Source organism: Coregonus clupeaformis, chromosome 20, assembly GCF_020615455.1.
Source record: "Coregonus clupeaformis isolate EN_2021a chromosome 20, ASM2061545v1, whole genome shotgun sequence".
NCBI classification, from domain to species: Eukaryota; Metazoa; Chordata; class Actinopteri; order Salmoniformes; family Salmonidae; genus Coregonus; species Coregonus clupeaformis.
In genome coordinates, this window is record NC_059211.1 from 18,103,699 (window position 1) to 18,121,925 (window position 18,227).

The window sequence follows — 18,227 nt, forward strand, 5'->3', positions numbered from 1 at the left end:
AGGCATTTCAATTCAAAGTTCTTTAATATCAGACTTTAGCGGAGAAAACTTTTCAACTCAAAGTTGAACGACGACACTGTTCCTCTTGGAGACTGTTCCTCTTGCAGTCATTTGATGAGATTTCAGGTCTAAGAGTTGAGATCAACACCGCCACTCGTCCTCCACATCAATCCAATCAAATGAGTCTGGGTATCAAACGGGTTTGACAACCGATCAACTTTGAGGTGAGGATTTCCTATGTTGCCTGCTTGAAGTGTTCCGCACCCCCCCCCCCCTTTCTTGTTATCCGCTTTCGAGAGTTAGCAGAATGTGCTCCCCCAGCCAAGTTGCTTGAGAACATGTCCTTCTCTGTTCGCCGCTCAAAGAGCGAGGTCCTCTTGACAACTGGTCATTCCCTCAGACAGAGGCGTGAGGCTGGGAGGGGAGGTGGGAAAAGTGTTGTGGAGGGAGTTGTTCCTCGTTTCGTCTTCCTCACGACATCTCGACCGCCGGCCACCGCCTTCCTCTCGCTCTCGTTCCCATGTGCCGGCAGTGGTCCCTCACTCCTACTTGTTCCGTCTTCCTGGCCGTCCGTTCTTTCGATCAGTTTCTTTCCTTCTCTCTCGCGATTGGTTGGTTTCTCTCTCCCGTTGATTTCACACGGTGGTGCTTCAGTTGTAGCAGAGGAAAACAGGTCTCCATTTTTTGTTTTTATTATTACCCAGATTAAAATGCTGATGAACTAAGCTCAACTCAAGCCTAGCTCCTCTTCCAACAACCTGAGAAAAGGAAACAATAAGGATATTCAAAATGGCTTCCACAAACACGATTTTTGGAAGCACACTCGTCTGTACAGTGGAGGTCAAATCAATAACAGTTCTTGATTACTCTAGTACCGTGGGAATGGGAATAGAGGGAAGAGTTACCTTACACTCTAGTACTGTGACAGTCCAGTCACCCCACCATGTTGGTATGCACGTTCACCCTGGTAAGTCGAATCCTGCGACAGAGCCACGTCGATCTGGGACTTGAACTCGTCGCCTAAATAACTGTCCTGTTAAAATAGAAGGAGAAACACCCAATTACATCCAAAACATCATTCTTCCAACCAATGTTCCCTCTAATATTTTCAGCACTGAGCAAATTTCAGGTCTGCTGAGCGCAAACTTCCAGCGTGCGTTTACTGTGAACACTGAGGCTGTACCCAGTTTAGGTTAGTTTTAACAGTGTAACAAGTAGGCTACTGTGGCTATTTGATCATAATGTAGGCCTGCCATCAAAAACAATGGCGAAAATGCATCCCATAACATTTTAACATGGAAATAGCTGTTCTATCATTCAGTAGAAGCCAATGTGTGGTGTTCAATGTAGGCCTACATTCCATGAGACTTTTGAAAAGAACATGCAGGGCTTGACCTTAACCAGTTTATCCACTTGTCCTTCAGAAAAAGAGGCGACTGAAAATGTTGTTTGATGCATTATTATTCCCATACCATTTTTGTAATATTTTTTTTTACAGAGAATCAGACAAATTGGCTACTTAGCTTATTCAAGCCTGTCTCAAAATACAACACTGCCCCTTTATGCCAAAAAAGCTCTTTACCTGACTTGCTTTTCAAAGATGTCTAGAAATGTACACGTTTTGTGCTCTTGTAGGAAGCAATCACTCCCCTATTGCTGATTACAAATGATCTATAACTGGGATAATAACTCACTAACTAGCAAAGGATATTAACTAAATGTGCACACGTGGCTACATGCAGCTCTCACTTTGATCTCAAAACAAGCGCATCTACTCACGACCGCTCATGCTGTAAACAGTCCAGTTCAAAGTAAATGGCACAGATCCATATATGGCAACGGTCTATTTGCATATAGGCATACTGAAGCTCTGATTGGTTATGCCGCACGCTACAACAAAATCTCTTGCATAGTTAGTTTTGCATACTAAGTCTTGCATAGTTCTTTTTGTTTCGGTATGTTGCATTGAATGTGGCTAATATTTAGTTGATTCGATCACAATTGCCACAGTAAAGGGAAACGTTGATAGTGTTAACTAACAGGGAAAACTCTAGAAAGTTGAGTGAAGTTCAATCTCGTGCTTCTCTCCGTGGGCTGATACTGTATTTCTTCTGCGCAGTCCCAGGGGAGCTGCTTAGAGGGAACATTGCTTCCAACACATTTCCCTGAGAGTATCAGATGTCAGCAATATGAACCTCCACCCAGCAAATTAGAGGTGGCATTATTACCATATTGCTTACGTTATTATTACCATACTGCTTCTTGCAAGTAATATGGCAAAAACATTACATAATTTAATAATATAATATGCCATTTAGCAGACGCTTTTATCCAAAGCGACTTACAGTCATGTGTGCATACACTTTTACGTATGGGTGGTCCCGGGGATCCAACCCACTACCCTGGCGTTACAAGCGCCATGCTCTACCAATTGAGCTACAGAGGACCACATCTAGCCAATGGGCAAGCTGAAGCTGTTATCATTTTTACTAATACCCATCTAATCCTCTCAGATCTCCACAATCACATAAAGGGTAGGGTACGATTTGGGATTGGGCATAGGAGTACGAGGCCAAAGTCTGATTTGGTATTAGGTAGTGGTGAGTGGAGTTTAGGCCGGTCTTGTTACCTGGGAAAGTTCAGGCTGGGAGAGGCCAGGCTGGCTCATCTGGGAGGGCTGGCTCATGGTGATGTAGCCCTGGGTGAGTGGCCCCTGGGAGAAGGGCTGGGAAGACACGTCCTGGCTGGCCTGGCTGTTGGGCCCGTTGGCCTGCCCGCTGCTACCGTGGTTCCCCATGCCGCGGGTCCTCTGGCGCCCGCCACGCCCCGCTTTGCCCTTCAGTGCCCCACCACGACCTGGGTGGCACAGAGGGAGTAAGTTCCCGCTCACTTATCAAACACAGTAACAAACAATGAACATGCATTACAGAGGATAAATAGTAGGGGTACGAGGACATCTCCAAACCCCCATAACATACTATCACCACAAAAGTACCACATGAGGAATACTCTGGTGAGCAACACAGTGTTATGCTTGGACCCCGGAGACTTGGAAAGTTATGACTTCTGGTTCAGGCCAACTTCACAGGGCCAAATACATATTCCACCAGTCAATATATGAACAACTAATGAATAGTGATTGTTTCGCTTCCTGCTCACCTGCAGCAGGGCCGTTGGCCTGGGCTAGGTAGCCTGGCGGAGGCATGGGGGGCATCACTAAGTTGAAGGGAATAGGCATGTTCATGGCCGCCATGTGGGCTGGCCCAGCCCCAATCATGCCGATCTGATCGTGGGTTTGGAAATACATGTTGGATGGACGCCCTGTAGAAAGAAACACACAGACAGAAAACATGTCACAGTAGTCATGCATGTGTGAGCGGTCCGATTGCTGTAGAATGCGTTTGTTCCATTTAGCAATGCAATCAATTCTGGTGCCACCTTACAGTTCTAGCAAGATATTAGGCTACAGTGCCTTCAGAAAGTATTCACACCTCTTGACTTTTTCCACTTTGTGGTGTTACAGCCTGAATTTAAAATGGATTACATTTACATTGTCGTCACTGGCCTACACACAATACCCCATGATGTCAAAGTAGATATATATATATATATATTTTTATACATTAATAAAAAATAAAGCTGAAATGTCTTGAGTCAATAAGTATTCAACCCCTTTTATGACAAGTCTAAATAAGTTCAGGAGTAAAAATGTGCTTAACACGTCACAATATACTGAACAAAAATAAACGCAACATGCAACAATTTCAAAGATTTTACTGCGTTACAGTTCATATAAAGAAATTAGTCAATTGAAGGGATCCATTAGGCCCTAATCTATGGATTTGACATGACTGGGAATACAGATATGCATCTGTTGGTCACAGACACCTTTTTAAAAAAGGTAGGGGCGTGGATCAGAAAACCAGTCAGTATCTGGTGTGACCACCATTTGTCTCATGCAGCACGACATCTCCTTCGCATAGAGTTGATTAGGCTGTTGATTGTGGCCTGTGGAATGTTGTCCCACTCCTCCTCAATAGCTGTGCGAAGTTGCTGGATATGGGTGGGAACTGGAACATGCCGTCGTACACGTCGATCCAGAGCATCCCAAACATGCTCAAATGGGTGACATGTCTGGTGAGTATGCAGGCCATGGAAAAACTGGGACATTTTCAGCTTCCAGGAATTGCGTAGAGATCCTTGCGACATGGGGCCGTGCATTATCATGCTGAAACATGAGGTGATGGCAGCCGATGAATGGCACGACTATGGGCCTCAGGATCTCGTCACGGTATCTCTGTGCATTCAAATTGCCATCGATAAACTGCAATTGTGCTCGTTGTCCATAGCTTAAGCCTGCCCATACCATAACCCCACCATGGGGCACTCTGTTCACAATGTTGACATCAGTAATCCGCTCGCCCACACAACGCCATACACGTGGTTTGCGGTTGTGAGGCCAGTTGGACGTACTGCCAAATTCTCTAAAACGACAGTAGAGAAATTAACATTCAATTATCTGGCAAGAGCTCTGGTGGACATTCCTGCAGTCAGCATGCCAATTGCACGCTCCCTCAAAACTTGAGACATCTGTGGCATTGAGTTGTGTGACAAAACTGCACATTGTAGAGTGGCCTTTTATTGTCCCCAGCGCAAGGTGCAATTACCTGTGTAATGATCATGCTGTTTAATCAGCTTCTTAATATGCCACACCTGTCAGGTGGATGGATTATCTTGGTAAAGAGAACTGTTCATTAACAGGGATGTAAACAAATTTGTGCACAACATTTGAGAGAAACAAGCTTTTTGTGCATTTTGATCTTTTTGTGGATCTTTTATTTCAGCTCATGAAACATGGGACCAACACTTTGTTTATATTTTTGTTCAGTGTAAGTTGCATTGACTCACTCTGTCCAATAATAGTGTCTAACATTGATTTTTTATGACTACCTCATCTCTGTACCCCACACATACAATTATCCGTAAGGTCCCTCAGTCGAGCAGTGAATTTCAAACAAAGATTCAACCACAAAGACCAGGGAGGTTTTCCAATACCTTGCAAAGAAGGGCACCTATTGGTAGATGGGTAAAAAAAAGCAGACAATGAATATCCCTTTGAGCATAGTGAAGTTATTAATTGCACTTTGGATGGTGTATCAATACACCCAGTCACTAAAAAGATACAGGTGTACTTCCTAACTCAGTTGCCAGAGAGGAAGGAAACCGCTCAGGGATTTCACCATGAGGCCAATCGTGACTTTAAAACAGTTACAGAGTTTAATGGCTGTGATAGGAGAAAACTAAGGATGGATCAACAACATTGTAGTTACTCCACAATACTTACCTAATTGACAGAGGGAAAAGAAGGAAGCCTTTACAGAATACATTTTTTCCAAAACATGCATCCTGTTTGCAACAAGGCACTGAAGTGAAACTGCAAAAAATTTGGCAAAGCAATTCACTATTTTTGTCTTGAATACAAAGTGTTGTTTGGGGCAAATCCAATACATTACGGAGCACCCCTCTCCATATTTTCAAGCATTGTGGTGGCTGCATTATGTTATGGGTATGCTTGTAATCGTTAAGGACTGGTGAGTTTTTCAGGATAAAAAAATTAATGGAATAGAGCTAAGCACAAGCAAAATCCTAGAGGAAAACCTGGTTCAGTCTGCTTTCCACCAGACACTGGGATATTAATTCACCTTTCAGCGGGGCAATAACCTAAAACACATGGCCAAATCTACACTGGAGTTGCTTAACAAGAAGACAGTGAATGTTCCTGAGTGGCTGAGTTACAGTTTTGACTTAAATCTACTTACAAATCTATGGCAAGACCTGAAAATGGTTGTCTAGCAATGATCAACAACCAATTTGACAGAGCTTGAAGAATTCTGAAAATAATAATAGGCAAATGTTGCACAATCCAGGTGTGGAAAGTTCTTAGAGACTTACGCAGAAAGATAGCTGTAATCACGCACTGTCAACAGTGGGACCTTGTATAGACAGGTGTGTACCTTTCCAAATTATGTCCAATCAATTGAATTTACCACAGGTGGACTCCAATCAAGTTATGGAAACAAGATGCACCTGAGCTCAATTTAGAGTCCCATAGCAATGGGTCTGAATACTTATGTAAATAAGGTATTTCCATTTTTTTGCAATTAGCTAAAATGTATAAAAACGTGTTTTCGCTTGATCATTATGGAGTATTGTGTGTAGATTGCTGGGGATTTTTATTTATTTAATCAATTTTAGAATAATGCTGTAACAAAATGTGGAAAATGTCAAGGGGTCTGAATACTTTCCAAAGGCACTGTAGATAGATAGATATTTTGCTACTGCTCGACTAAAGAAATCTCGGTCGACCAACAGCCTGTTGACCAAGCAATCGACCAGTCGACTAAATGGGTTCAGCCCTAAAATCAATCAATCAATCATTTGTTTGTTCATGTCATCACACAGCATGAGTCATTCATGCTTTGAAATGCAATAAAGCATTTTTGTTTTAAAATGAAATAACAAATGGGAGCTTTGAATAATTGTGAATGTTTTCCATTAGAACAGACTCTCTGGTACACTTATAATTTATTACATTTTCTTTACAATGTTCCAGATGGTCAGAAAAATTATAATATTGTAATCTAACAGCACCTGTTTGGCACACATAATACTCACGCAGAGCTTGCTCCTATACCCTCATTTTTATTGATCTCCAGTGGCTTCCACAACTAAGTCAAATGTCTTCCACACAATTTACTTCCCCATTCCCTCCTGAGCAACCAGTAAACATTCCCCCTTTTTCACGTCTTCCGTAGTAATTTTGCTGTCACATGTTACGGTGTTCAGAGTTTGTTATAACCAATTTATTGATGTGATAGGCTATAGGTCAGGCCCTATTGGCCACGTGCATGCGATACATACATGTTTCACATAAAGAGAGCAAGGGTTGATGGAATAGGGAATGTTTTTCCTAAACAAATGAGGGATTTCGTTAACAAAACTTTTCGGTCAGAGTTTAAGAAACTAAATGGCTGTAATTATGTTGCAGCATCAGCACGGACAGCGCATAAACACTTGCTGTGCTGTGGTGCCTGTTCGCTGCAGCAGGGAGGAGAGAGGGACAAAGAGAGGCAGTCACACAGGCACTCGCTGTAAATAAATAATTACATTGCGTGGCCATCGGGCTCCCACTTGAGTCATTTGTGTGTCTTAATTACTCAAAGTCATTCTTAAATGAATCATTGTTTATTGTCAGCGTGCTAGAGGTTCCAACAAACGTAATGCACCATAGTGAACGTCTGTCAGAAGCTCTAATGGGGCAGTCCCATTTACTTCCCTTATATACTGACAAGTTATATTTGCATGATGGCTTGTGCAAAAACTCTGTATTCGTAGCCACGGCTTTATTAAAAAGAGACACTTTCCCACTAACCTGTGCTGCTGCGATCGTAGGCAGACCCAGGGATGAGGGCCTCGCGGGCATCATACATGGCAGTGCTCATGAACCGGGCTCCCTGGAACACAAACATGGGTTCAATACCCTCGAAAACCCAGTGGAGCTACTATACTGTTGTTCTAACATTGCTGTAACTGTCATAACATATTGGCCAACAAAAGTGTTACAGAGTTAAAAGTGTTAATGGGAAAAAGTTTTACTGAGGAAAACGTGTTTCAAGTATTACTTTTTTAAAAATTTTATGAGGGGAATAGACTCTACATGGGTTCAATACCCACACTGAAAACATGTGCGGTGTGTTTATGCATGTGTGATAACTCACAGGGTTGATGGCGTTGACCAGCTTGCGGGGCCTGTTGAACTGCATCAGGCTCTCTCTCAGGTTGTTGAGGGGTCCCTCCACCAGAACCTTCTGCTCCTTGTAGTAGTTGAGCAGGTGGTTCCACAGAGGCTGCTTGGACAGGGCCTTTGGGTTGCCCACAATGATCACCCCATACCTGAAAACATATGTTACACACACGTCAGTGGGAGAGATCTATCTAAGGACAAGGCAGTCTCAAAATCACAATTTTGTCTACTTTGTCAAGGATTCACGTCAGTGATTCCCGTCAATATTTGGATGATGCATTCTATACTGTTCCACCGAGGCTCATCACAATTCATCATCAATTCTTCTAAACTACCATGACTTTGACCACAGACATCCTATGAAATAACTATTGCTAGGACCCCATTGTCCATTCTAGGGATTCTATATGTAATTCCATGACTTTGGCCATACAGATTTGAAACTGTATATCCAGAGAAGCTGTGGTGAGAATGAAGACTAATGGTCCAGATGCTTACTTGGCTCTGGTGAGGGCCACGTTGAGACGGCGCGGGTCATTAAGGAAGCCGATGCCCTGGTGCTCGTTGGCTCGTACGCACGACAGGATGATAAAGTCCTTCTCCCTGCCCTGGAACGCATCCACGCTGGCGATCTCAACCTCCTGATAGCAAGACAAGAGGATAGAACAGTGTTGGAACATTGGTCATCAAGACCTGTTGCATTTGGCATTGGTCAAATGCAACAGGTATCGACATAAGTAGTAACGCAATACTCATTTAAGATTGTATAAATCTGCTACCATCTGCAGAACAATAATAAAGCAAATCGATATCACAAATCAATGTTCTTGAGAAGACTGCGACAACAAAAATACATAGAATTGTTTTCCCCCCCAGACAGTGCAAGTTCAGCTATACTGCTGTACCTGATAGAGCTTTGTGTGGAGGGAGCCACTGAACTGCATGTACTGCACCAGGTAGGACCTCTGGCCCTCGTAGGGGGTGATGATGCCTATCTGGTCAGGCTTGGCCCCAGCCTTCAGCAGCCTGGTGGTGATCTTCTCCACATTGGCCGCCTCAGTTCTGGCGAGAGAGGGCAGTGTTTAAAATGGTTTCAATCAAACTAAATGAAGAGACGCACGCTATGTGCATTTCAAAATAGCAATCAATTCTGTTAATACTTTGAGATTAACCTTGACTGGACTGTAAGCCGTACCTGTTCAGGTAGGACGTTCCAGAGCTAGCGATTTCCTCCTGGCCTTGAGTTACATAGAAGAACATGGGCTTGTCTGGCTGCGGCCACTGGAAGTCAAAGCCTTTCTTGATGCGGTCAGCTGCCCAGGATAAACAGAGAATTGTCAACATGGTTAGTATGGGAATTGGTCTTCAATAATTCAGTGAACAAACCTAAATTGCCATTTTATTCAACAGCAAATATGTGCCCAAAATCAATATGCTTTGAGTTACAGTCGATTTCAGAATGGCCTAACATTAAACTTCCACAGTAGAGTAAATGCTTTATACTCAGTGTATGAACACACCAAACACATTGGGCTCTGAAACACTGCTTGAATCCAAAGGAGATCTACAATGCTACTTCTAGATCTTCTAGGGGTGAACAAACACAGTTTCTACAGAAACTCCACATTTTCTAGATGCAATTCTGTATATTGTGTGGGGAAATTATAGTAGGCACTAGGCACCAGTACATCGTTAATAATAAGTGTGAATTATTTTGAAATTAAATCACTTTATACACATGACAAATTCAAAAGCTATAATATGACCAAGAAGCCTGGTAAAAACGTCTAACTCACCAGCGGTGACGCCGTTCTGCAGGGAGCCCTCATAGAAGATGTTGGAGGGGAAGGCGCTGAGGGCCGGGTGCATACGGTACTGCACCTGCAGACGAATGGGCCTGATGCCCAGCACAACCAGACGCTCAAACAGAGACTGGGACAGGCCCGCCTTGGCTGCCTTTTTACACATCACTACTGGGCCCAGCTGGCAGTGGTCTCCCACCAGAATGAGCTGTGAAGGGGGGAGTTAATGATTAAACGACAATCAATTAACCAAATATTCTCATGGGCTTTTACATTGTCTGGAACAGTCTTTTGAACAGACAAAAAACTGTTTTTGTCTGGACTGAGTAGGTCACGGACAATTGACCTAGTTGAGCTGTTGACACATTTTTCTCTCAAAACACGACCATGCAAAGATCATTGGGATTTAACCAATCTTGACTATAAATTGGTGTGTGTGTGTACCTGCTTGGCCCCCAGGACCACAGGCACCATGCACTCTGGCTCGGTGGCCTGGGTGCTCTCATCAATGAGGATTGAGCGGAACTGCATCTTGGCCAGGCGGGGGTCTCCTGCCCCCACACAGGTACAGCAGATCACATCCGCATTCTGCCGAGGGACAGAAGAGGAACAGTGGTAAACAGGTTGAAATTGAAGGAATGGGGAACCCATATCATCTTCACTAGGTCAAAAAACATTCTACTTGACAGGACCTGCCATACTGTTCTCATAGCACTGTTGTAACTGCTGTGACATATTGGGCGACAAAGGTATTAGTGTTATAAAAGTCCTCACCATGAGAAGCTCTCGCTCAGCGGTGCGCTTCAGGGCCCGGTAGCGCTTCTCGTCAGCAGACGACAGCTCCCCAGTCTCATCCTTCAGCTGCTGCAGCTTCTGCAGCTCTGGCATACTGAGGGTCACACCAGCACAGAGCAGGCAAAGTGGGTTGAGTCATTAGTAGCCTTGTCGAGAACCAGGCTTCCCTAATCGGAAAACCTGGTGAAGTTAATGGCAGAAAGTAGCTACAAAAGGGTGGAAACCCGGTGTAAATCAGTGACGCCTCGCAACTCGTCAAACCTATCAAATGCCTTGTTTGGGTGGAGCTCCAAAGGTGCCCACTAAATTAGTGCCATAGGAGCAACAGTTCTCCATCTCACTTCAAACCGCGTATGCGGAGGCGATTCCTTGAGTTAAGGACACAAACTTGGTCCTTGATTATTGACATCAGATAATAAACTACTATTACCATCGATTTCTCCATTTTCAATAAATCAGACTGCCACACTTGATACACTAAACTTTTACCATAGCTTGTAGGTAGACACACCATAATGTCTCTTTTTTTTGTACAGTGTTGAATCAGAGAAGTTGTAATGCCTTCGATTCGATTTGTGCACAGAGCACACTTCTGGCAAAACAGAATTCAGTTTTTCCTCCAGGTTTTCTTCTATTTTCTGCGATGTTGCAAACTAGCATACGCAACAACTCTCTACAAGTGTGGGCCCCGGTCACATGTGAGGGGGAAGGTTCTTTAAATTGAACATCCAATAAAATGTAGCTGCAGGAAGCCAGCAGACCATTCAAGCCATTTCGGACTATATACAATTCTCCAGACCTCCAAATGAGGCGTGACAACAATGTGATTTGGAGGTATGGCTATGCGAAACTAAGTCTGTGGTTGCATTGCCCTGCTCAGTCGTTGCATGCATCAACCAATGGTTACATGACACGTAATCGACCGTGTCATCGACTGCCAGATTGCTATAACAATGTGAGTAGCAGATACTTAAAATACCTATCCAGGCGTTGTAAGATTTGGCATGAGTAAGCAATGCCTGGGCAGAAGAACGCCCCCATTAGCAACACACAGAATTATAGTTATTATATCAAAAGTAACACTTGGCAAGGACTGGCAGATTTAGTCAATCGTTCTGTTGAAGTACTTAAATGCATCCTTCCCTTTCTGCCATTATTTTATATTCAAACAGGGATAATACATTGCTACAAGCATTAACATGAGTGATTACTATGCACTACTATGTGTAGAGTTCAATTTCAGACAGTGCTAATAAGGACTTAATTTCCCAGCATGCCCTACCTGTCCATGTTGCGGATCTGGTTGTGCAGGGCCAGGAAGGAGACGGGGGAGTCGATGGCCTCTCTGCTCTTAGCACACAGCCTGACCACCTTCAGACCCGACATGTGGATCTTCTCAGTCAGCTGGTCCACCGCGATGTTACTGGGAGCACACACCAGCACGGGTCTGCAGGAACCAAACACAACAGATGAATGCAGAAAGCTACGCCAATGTGGAGATGCTATAACACTTTTGATGAGCTTTGCTTCAGATGCTCGTTAAGTATGATACACTTGATGTAAGTCGTTCTAGATAAGAGCTTCCGCTTCACGACTTGCATGTAAACTGCACATGAAAATGCTTTTAAAAAGACACATATGCATAGTGAGTGTTACCCATCTTACCCATTGCCCTGCCTGGCGAGGTGGTACACTATGGTGGCAGAGGTGACAGTTTTCCCAGTGCCGGGGGGGCCTTGGATAAGACTGAGGGGTCTCTGCAGCACAGTCTTCACAGCATACACCTATTTTAACACACAAATAAATAAATAAAACATTTATGAGCGCTGCACAAAGAGACAGGGAATGAACATTTAACGCCAAATGAAGTTCTTCATGATTATAAGACGGCATTACTATAATAAGGTTTCCCATTATAAGAGGAAATGTCTACCTTTTGTAATCATTCATTTACTAAAACGAATGGTTAAAAATGCAAACAAGTTCAGTTTCAGACGGTCAGGTGGGGTCAGGTCAGTGAGGTGTTTGGGAGTGTGTGTGTGTGTGTGGGTCAGACCTGAGAGTGGTTGAGATCGGGCAGGCCCTGGGCAGTGAAGCGTTTGGGCAGCTGACACTTGATGATGACATCCTCCACCTCGTGGCCCAGCAGCTTATGGTAGATGTAGCCTGACACAGACGTCTCGTCCACAGCAAAGGTCTTCAGGGAACTCTGCATTCTGAAACCCAGTGGAGACCAATGGGTTATAGTGGCGATAAAGAGTGATGTGGTTAATAATAATACACTCAATTCTTCAATATACGTCAGGAGCTATGTTAGGCATAAATCATGTGAAATGCTGCTTAAGCTGAGAATCAGTACTCTGGAAGTCACGTTAAGAACACCAGAGCATCAACAACCAAAGTAGAAGTGATTAAATATTCTGATCTGCTCGTCATACCTGTCAAAGGAAGTGGACTTCCACACGAAATCCACCTGGTAGTTGTGGGTTATTTCCACAGGTGCTCCGACACTGCTGCGCAATTCTATAGCAATCTCATCTCCATAGTCTTTCACAAAGGGTGCTAAGGAAATAAGTACAGCAAAATAGCCTTTCCTCCTTGTGGAACGTTAGAAAGAAAAAGATGTGGAACGTTAGAAAGAAAAAGACGTCCCCCGAACGGGCCTAATAGTAGGGAAGAAAAGCAAGGTCTACAAAACTGTAGATTTTCCCTACATTAGCATATATCAGATACACTAGCCGGGGTGCAAACTAGAGGGGCATTAACTACTGGATGGGCCTCTCCTAAGGGAGTGCTATGGTGGATTGAACGCTTATTAATTTGGTTTAAATTAAGTAAATATCTCCTAATAAAATATGATTTCTTTCTGCAAGGCTTTGAACATTGCAACCCAATAACGTGGCTAGTATCATTAGACTGATTACCCCCATCATGGAAAAATAAAGATGGAGAGGTGGATCCTATTTGCTAAGAAGGGACCACTTTGAAAAGGTGGTCAGAAGGTAGGGATGAGCAACCACTGAAGAAGAAAAGTTTTTCTTCAGAATGATCTTTTAGTTAAAGGATACTGTCTGGGACTTTGATGACGTGCCCGATGCCCTTCCATAGGGGGGCCAGGTCTCCTTTGTAGCGCAGACAAATCTCATCTCCCTGCATCAGCCGCATGTCTGTGCAAACCACCACAGAGACACGTTAGAAACACTCTGCTCAAAACTATATCACAAAATATATGATTAATGGTTCCAATGAGGCGGACAAAATACAATACCGTACACACGGTACGACACAAAACGAACACACCACCATGGATGCAGGTATGGGATGCGAGGGATGCAAGGGTTCTCTATGCACAACAGAACCACTGGTAGACAGAGAAAAGTCAATTGAAAGAATTACCACCTGAATCCGTCTTGGGCAAGGAGAAATAGGCAATCCGCTTTTTATTCAGCCCCAGGTCCCACCTGACCGTTATATTATCTTGGGTCTGTGAAGAGTTCCAGATGAGAACAAAGCAAACAATAAATAGACAAAATATTAGTCATACTGTCAATAGCTACATAAAATAAAACTCAGCCACCCTGCTGTCTTCAAGTACAATTTCCTTTTCTTTGAACACGCATCCTTCCCTGAACATTTTCACTTATTTGACAAATTTGGCAGGGTTACAGCAAGGTTTCCACCATTATGATTTTACCTCACACAAGACAGATAAGTACTGCATTTAAACATTTTTAAATCGAATGTGTACGTTATAGTAGGCAGTTACTCAATAGACTCATGTGTGACTGCCCTTATGTTGACTTAAAGGGGAGTTTATGGATGACCTAGGGTCCTATAAAATCAGTTAATTGTTTTTACTAATTCCATTTTCTCCCTTTTGTTTTTCCATGTTTCAGATTTCCCCCCATTTTTTCTGGTTTTCAATTTCTAAAACACCTTTTTCAAATAAAATAAAACTACAAAATTGTATGTTGCAAGTCCACAACAATGCTTAAACTGCATCAGAAGACCACTTTTGAGGTCTGGGAAAAATCTACGAATGTTTCATTTTTGGGTTTAGATACCCTTTATTTCAAGTGTGCACCAGCAAGAGACTTGTTTGGTTAGCGTTTTTTCTGTAGTACACGTGATTGCAGAGTTTGATAAACAAATCACCACTGGATTAATGCAAATAATCATGATATCATTCTGCCAGGTAGGCATAGGCTACTTTGCAATTTATATTTAATTGAGAAGGTTTTTGGGAAAGCCTTTCCATCGACCAGAAGATAGTTTTCATTAGCATCATCGCTAACGGCCACACAAAGTGGTAGACATACGCGCGCACACAGACAGGGGCCTCTTCAGAAAGTTGAAGGAAAAAACTGAATCAATACATTAATACAAATGAATACATTTTCTAATAAGTTCAATTCATTTAGTCGATTTCCTAATATGTTCAACACATTTTTGAATATTGTTGAATTTGTTTTAATGTCTGCACTCCATGATTCCGTCCGGGTTCTCCGCATCGCAGATTTTATAGGGCCCTAATTATCTAAAGGGGATGTGGAGGCTATACCTGGGACTCTTTAAGCTTTTTGTCGTAGTCGGCCTCCAGTTTGACGAGGGGGCCAAAGATGTTCTGGTACTGGTAGGCATCCTCGTAGCGCAGCAACACATGCTGAGGCTCCTCGTCGACGCCGGGCTTCTCCAGATCCTCCAGAGTGGCCGTGGGATTGTCCTGAGACGAGAGATTCAAGCTTTCATTCACGACCATATATGGTAACACTGACTGATTCCTCCTACAGCTACTGATAGGTGTTGGTGGGGGCTGTCCCTGCCTAGTTTTGTTGCCCTTCTGCCCCGAAAGAGGCCTTGATTTGTTGAATGAAAAGTTTCCCCCCCAGTAAGTCTGATGCTGTGGTGTTTCATGGTTATTTCTGAGGTTAAGCTACGTGTACAGTGCGTTATCTACTTCCTGGCCCTGGATGGGTTGAGCCAGCCCAGTACCTTCCAGAGCTCCTCTAGCTTGTTGATCTGTTGGGCGGTAATCTGGCGGGCCCGGAGCTGCTCCTGCTCTGAGGGGATCTTCACCAGCCAGGACAGGAAGCAGCGGTCCTGAATCAACGGCTGCCACTGGGAGCTGTCCCAGTTTATGTCTTTCAGGCTGCTCTGACTGGCACATGGCTGCCTAAGAGCACAAACATTTGGATACAGTCAATATACACTTGCGTTATCGAAAGTCTGTTCGACAGAAGTTTGCGTTGATCTCTTGCCATAATAGAACATACTCAAATCAAAGTTTATTCGTCACATACAGCAGATATAAACGGTGCAGCGAAATGCTTCCTTGCAAGCTCTTCGCTGCACCGTTTATATCTGCTGTAAATGGTGTACGTGACGAATAAGCGTCGATTTGATACTTACGTTTACATCACGGTCTCTATGGCAACACATGTGTGTATACTGTCAAATCTATGGTAATAACACACACAATCAGTCTCTCTATCACACCACACACACAGCGTTGGCCATCATTCCCTCTTTTTCAGCCCATTATACACACCTGCACAGCAGCACCACCACAGAGTCGGCCTTGGCGGGTATGAAGCCCAGGAGGAAGACGTTGCGACAGCCACAGTTGTAGCACTCCAGCACCGTCTCGCCCAGCGGCCCGTCTTTGTGCAGAGTCACCTCTTTGCATTTGGCTCTCACCAAGTGGTTTACGATGTGGCTGAATGAGAGCATGAGAGACGATCAACTTCCTTGCACACGCATGTTATGAATACATATTTTTTGTGGATTTGATGCTGGAGTGTTGCATACCTGCCAGATGTATTGCCACGTCCATTGCAGAACCACTTCTTGCTTGTGTTGCAGTACACCACACATGCAGGATCATGGATGCCACAGTAACTGAAAAAAGAAACATAGCAACATGCCATTTTATGACTTCTACGTCATACGTATTTACTCATAATTGGGTGCAGCAGCACCGAAAGCAATAACAGAGTTATAATCCATTTTTATTACAACAGTTATTATTTTACTTTATTTACAAACTCTAAAGCTTAGTGAGGTGTTGCATGTATAAACAAGTGTTTGGCCATAAATTCCCCTAACAATTAAATCAAAACTGTGGGACAATCATACAAATTAGTCATAAAGTGTTTGGCTCTCTCTCCTACCTGCAGGCATGCAGTGGGAGGTCTTTGGTGTAATAGGTGTCCTCTTCATCCTCCTCAAAGTTCAACTCAGAGAGGAGTTGGCTTGCCTTGGCAACATCATTGACCCCTCCATTGTGAAGCCCCTCATCAGGACCATTCACCTACAGATGGAGCATGGTTGAATTAAGACTACAACAAGGCCAAAAATTTAAGTATTGCTATGGCACTAAGTAACGTTAGAAACATTTTATTTGCCACTACTATGAACACACAAAACTTTAACGATACATAAGGTAGGTAAAACAACATAAGGTCTCCCGAGTGGCTCAGTGGTCTAAGGCACTGCATCGCAGTGCTAGCTGTGCCACTAGAGATCCTGGTTCGAATACCGGGAGACCAATGGGGCAGCGCACAATTGGCCCAGCGTCGTCCAGGGTAGGGGAGGGAATGGCCGGCAGGGAGGTAGCTCAGTTGGTAGAGCATGGCGTTTGCAACGCCAGGGTAGTGGGTTCGATTCCCACGGGGGGCCAGTATGAAAAAAAAAAAAAGAATAATGTATGCACTAACTGTAAGTCGCTCTGGATAAGAGCTTCTGCTAAATGACGTAAATGTAAATGATAAGCTAAGTTTTTATTTGTTGACGAATTTTTAAGTTTGTAGTAAAACCACTTGATGAAGACTTGGAACTGCTGCAGAACGTCACCCACATTGGTGCTGTTGTTGTTAGTGAGCAACTTTAGCATGAACAACATTTAGCACAACATGTTTTTGGCCTCTCATTTTGGAGAGGAGGAAGTCAATGTGTGGCTATGCGGTAGTAGAAAATAAGCTAAGTTAGTTAGCTAACGCTAGCTTATACTGCTAGCTATAGCTAACTAACTTTGTAATAGTCAACCCAGTGACGTGTGAACAGTGATTGATACATATAGCTAGTTAACAATATTCCAGTGTGTTAGCAAACAAGTTAGATAGCCAGCGAGCTACCGTCAGCTAGCTTGTACGTTAACTGGCTAACAACGCTTTAATGTTTAACTGTTGTTAGCCTAAGCAAACCGTCAACATTGTTGCTGGCGTGCAATCAAGCTAACGCGTTACCTGTTAGCTACGTTAGCCTAGCTAGCGTGTTTGGCTAGCTAACCGTTCACATAATTGATACAAACCTGATTGTCCAGCTGACTCTGGGTGTGGCCTTGAGTTTGTGTCTGGCTAGGTAGGGTAAAATCGGTAAACTCGTACTCCGAGCCCTGGGTATCTGCTCCAAGTAGCTCCGCTTCTTCGGTGTCCAGGAAGGTGAGCGTTTGAGAACTCGGCCCGTACGCTTCCACACTCATCTCGACACAAGTTGCGCTGACTAAACGGACTCCGGTGAAGTGATGAATATGATCAAGATCCTCGGTGATATGTTTATCAATGCGGATATTTGTGATCACCGCTTCTGCTTCGAGTCTGATTTGAACCTAAACAAAATTTGAACCACACCAGAAATTAACCCGAAAACAGCTCGAGAGGCGCCTGAACTCCAACACCAAACAGTGACGAACTTCCTAGCGCCACACAACGTGCATAGAGCACACAAATGCAAATGCAGGATGGATCTATTATTGATGGATTGATTGATATTGGTGACAAAAATCGACTTTTAATGTCAAATAAAATCAGAAGCTATCAACTAGAAGA

At 43.6% G+C, this 18,227-nt stretch overlaps 1 protein-coding gene across 5 annotated transcripts; it reads right to left on the reverse strand.

Annotated features, from left to right (window-relative positions):
* Positions 1-687: 687 nt before the first annotated feature.
* LOC121533664 (regulator of nonsense transcripts 1-like) lies at positions 688-18,099 on the reverse strand. Of its 5 annotated transcripts, none has more exons than XM_045205353.1 (24): positions 17,711-18,099; positions 16,572-16,711; positions 16,210-16,299; positions 15,950-16,117; positions 15,394-15,574; positions 14,963-15,124; positions 13,801-13,885; positions 13,470-13,568; positions 12,840-12,948; positions 12,458-12,617; positions 12,067-12,185; positions 11,684-11,848; positions 10,381-10,495; positions 10,051-10,194; positions 9,601-9,814; positions 9,000-9,117; positions 8,710-8,866; positions 8,303-8,445; positions 7,779-7,953; positions 7,433-7,514; positions 3,160-3,321; positions 2,630-2,856; positions 906-1,033; positions 688-758 (listed from the first exon to the last, which is right to left on the reverse strand). In XM_045205353.1, the coding sequence occupies exons 1-23, from the start codon at positions 17,879-17,881 to the stop codon at positions 914-916; spliced, it is 3,306 nt and encodes a 1,101-aa protein (XP_045061288.1). In that variant the 5' UTR covers positions 17,882-18,099; the 3' UTR covers positions 688-758; positions 906-913. The 5 variants fall into 5 exon arrangements, with proteins under 5 accessions (XP_045061288.1, XP_045061286.1, XP_045061287.1 ...); XM_045205351.1 differs by having other exon boundaries at positions 12,840-12,963; XM_045205352.1 differs by having other exon boundaries at positions 13,798-13,885.
* Positions 18,100-18,227: the final 128 nt, after the last annotated feature.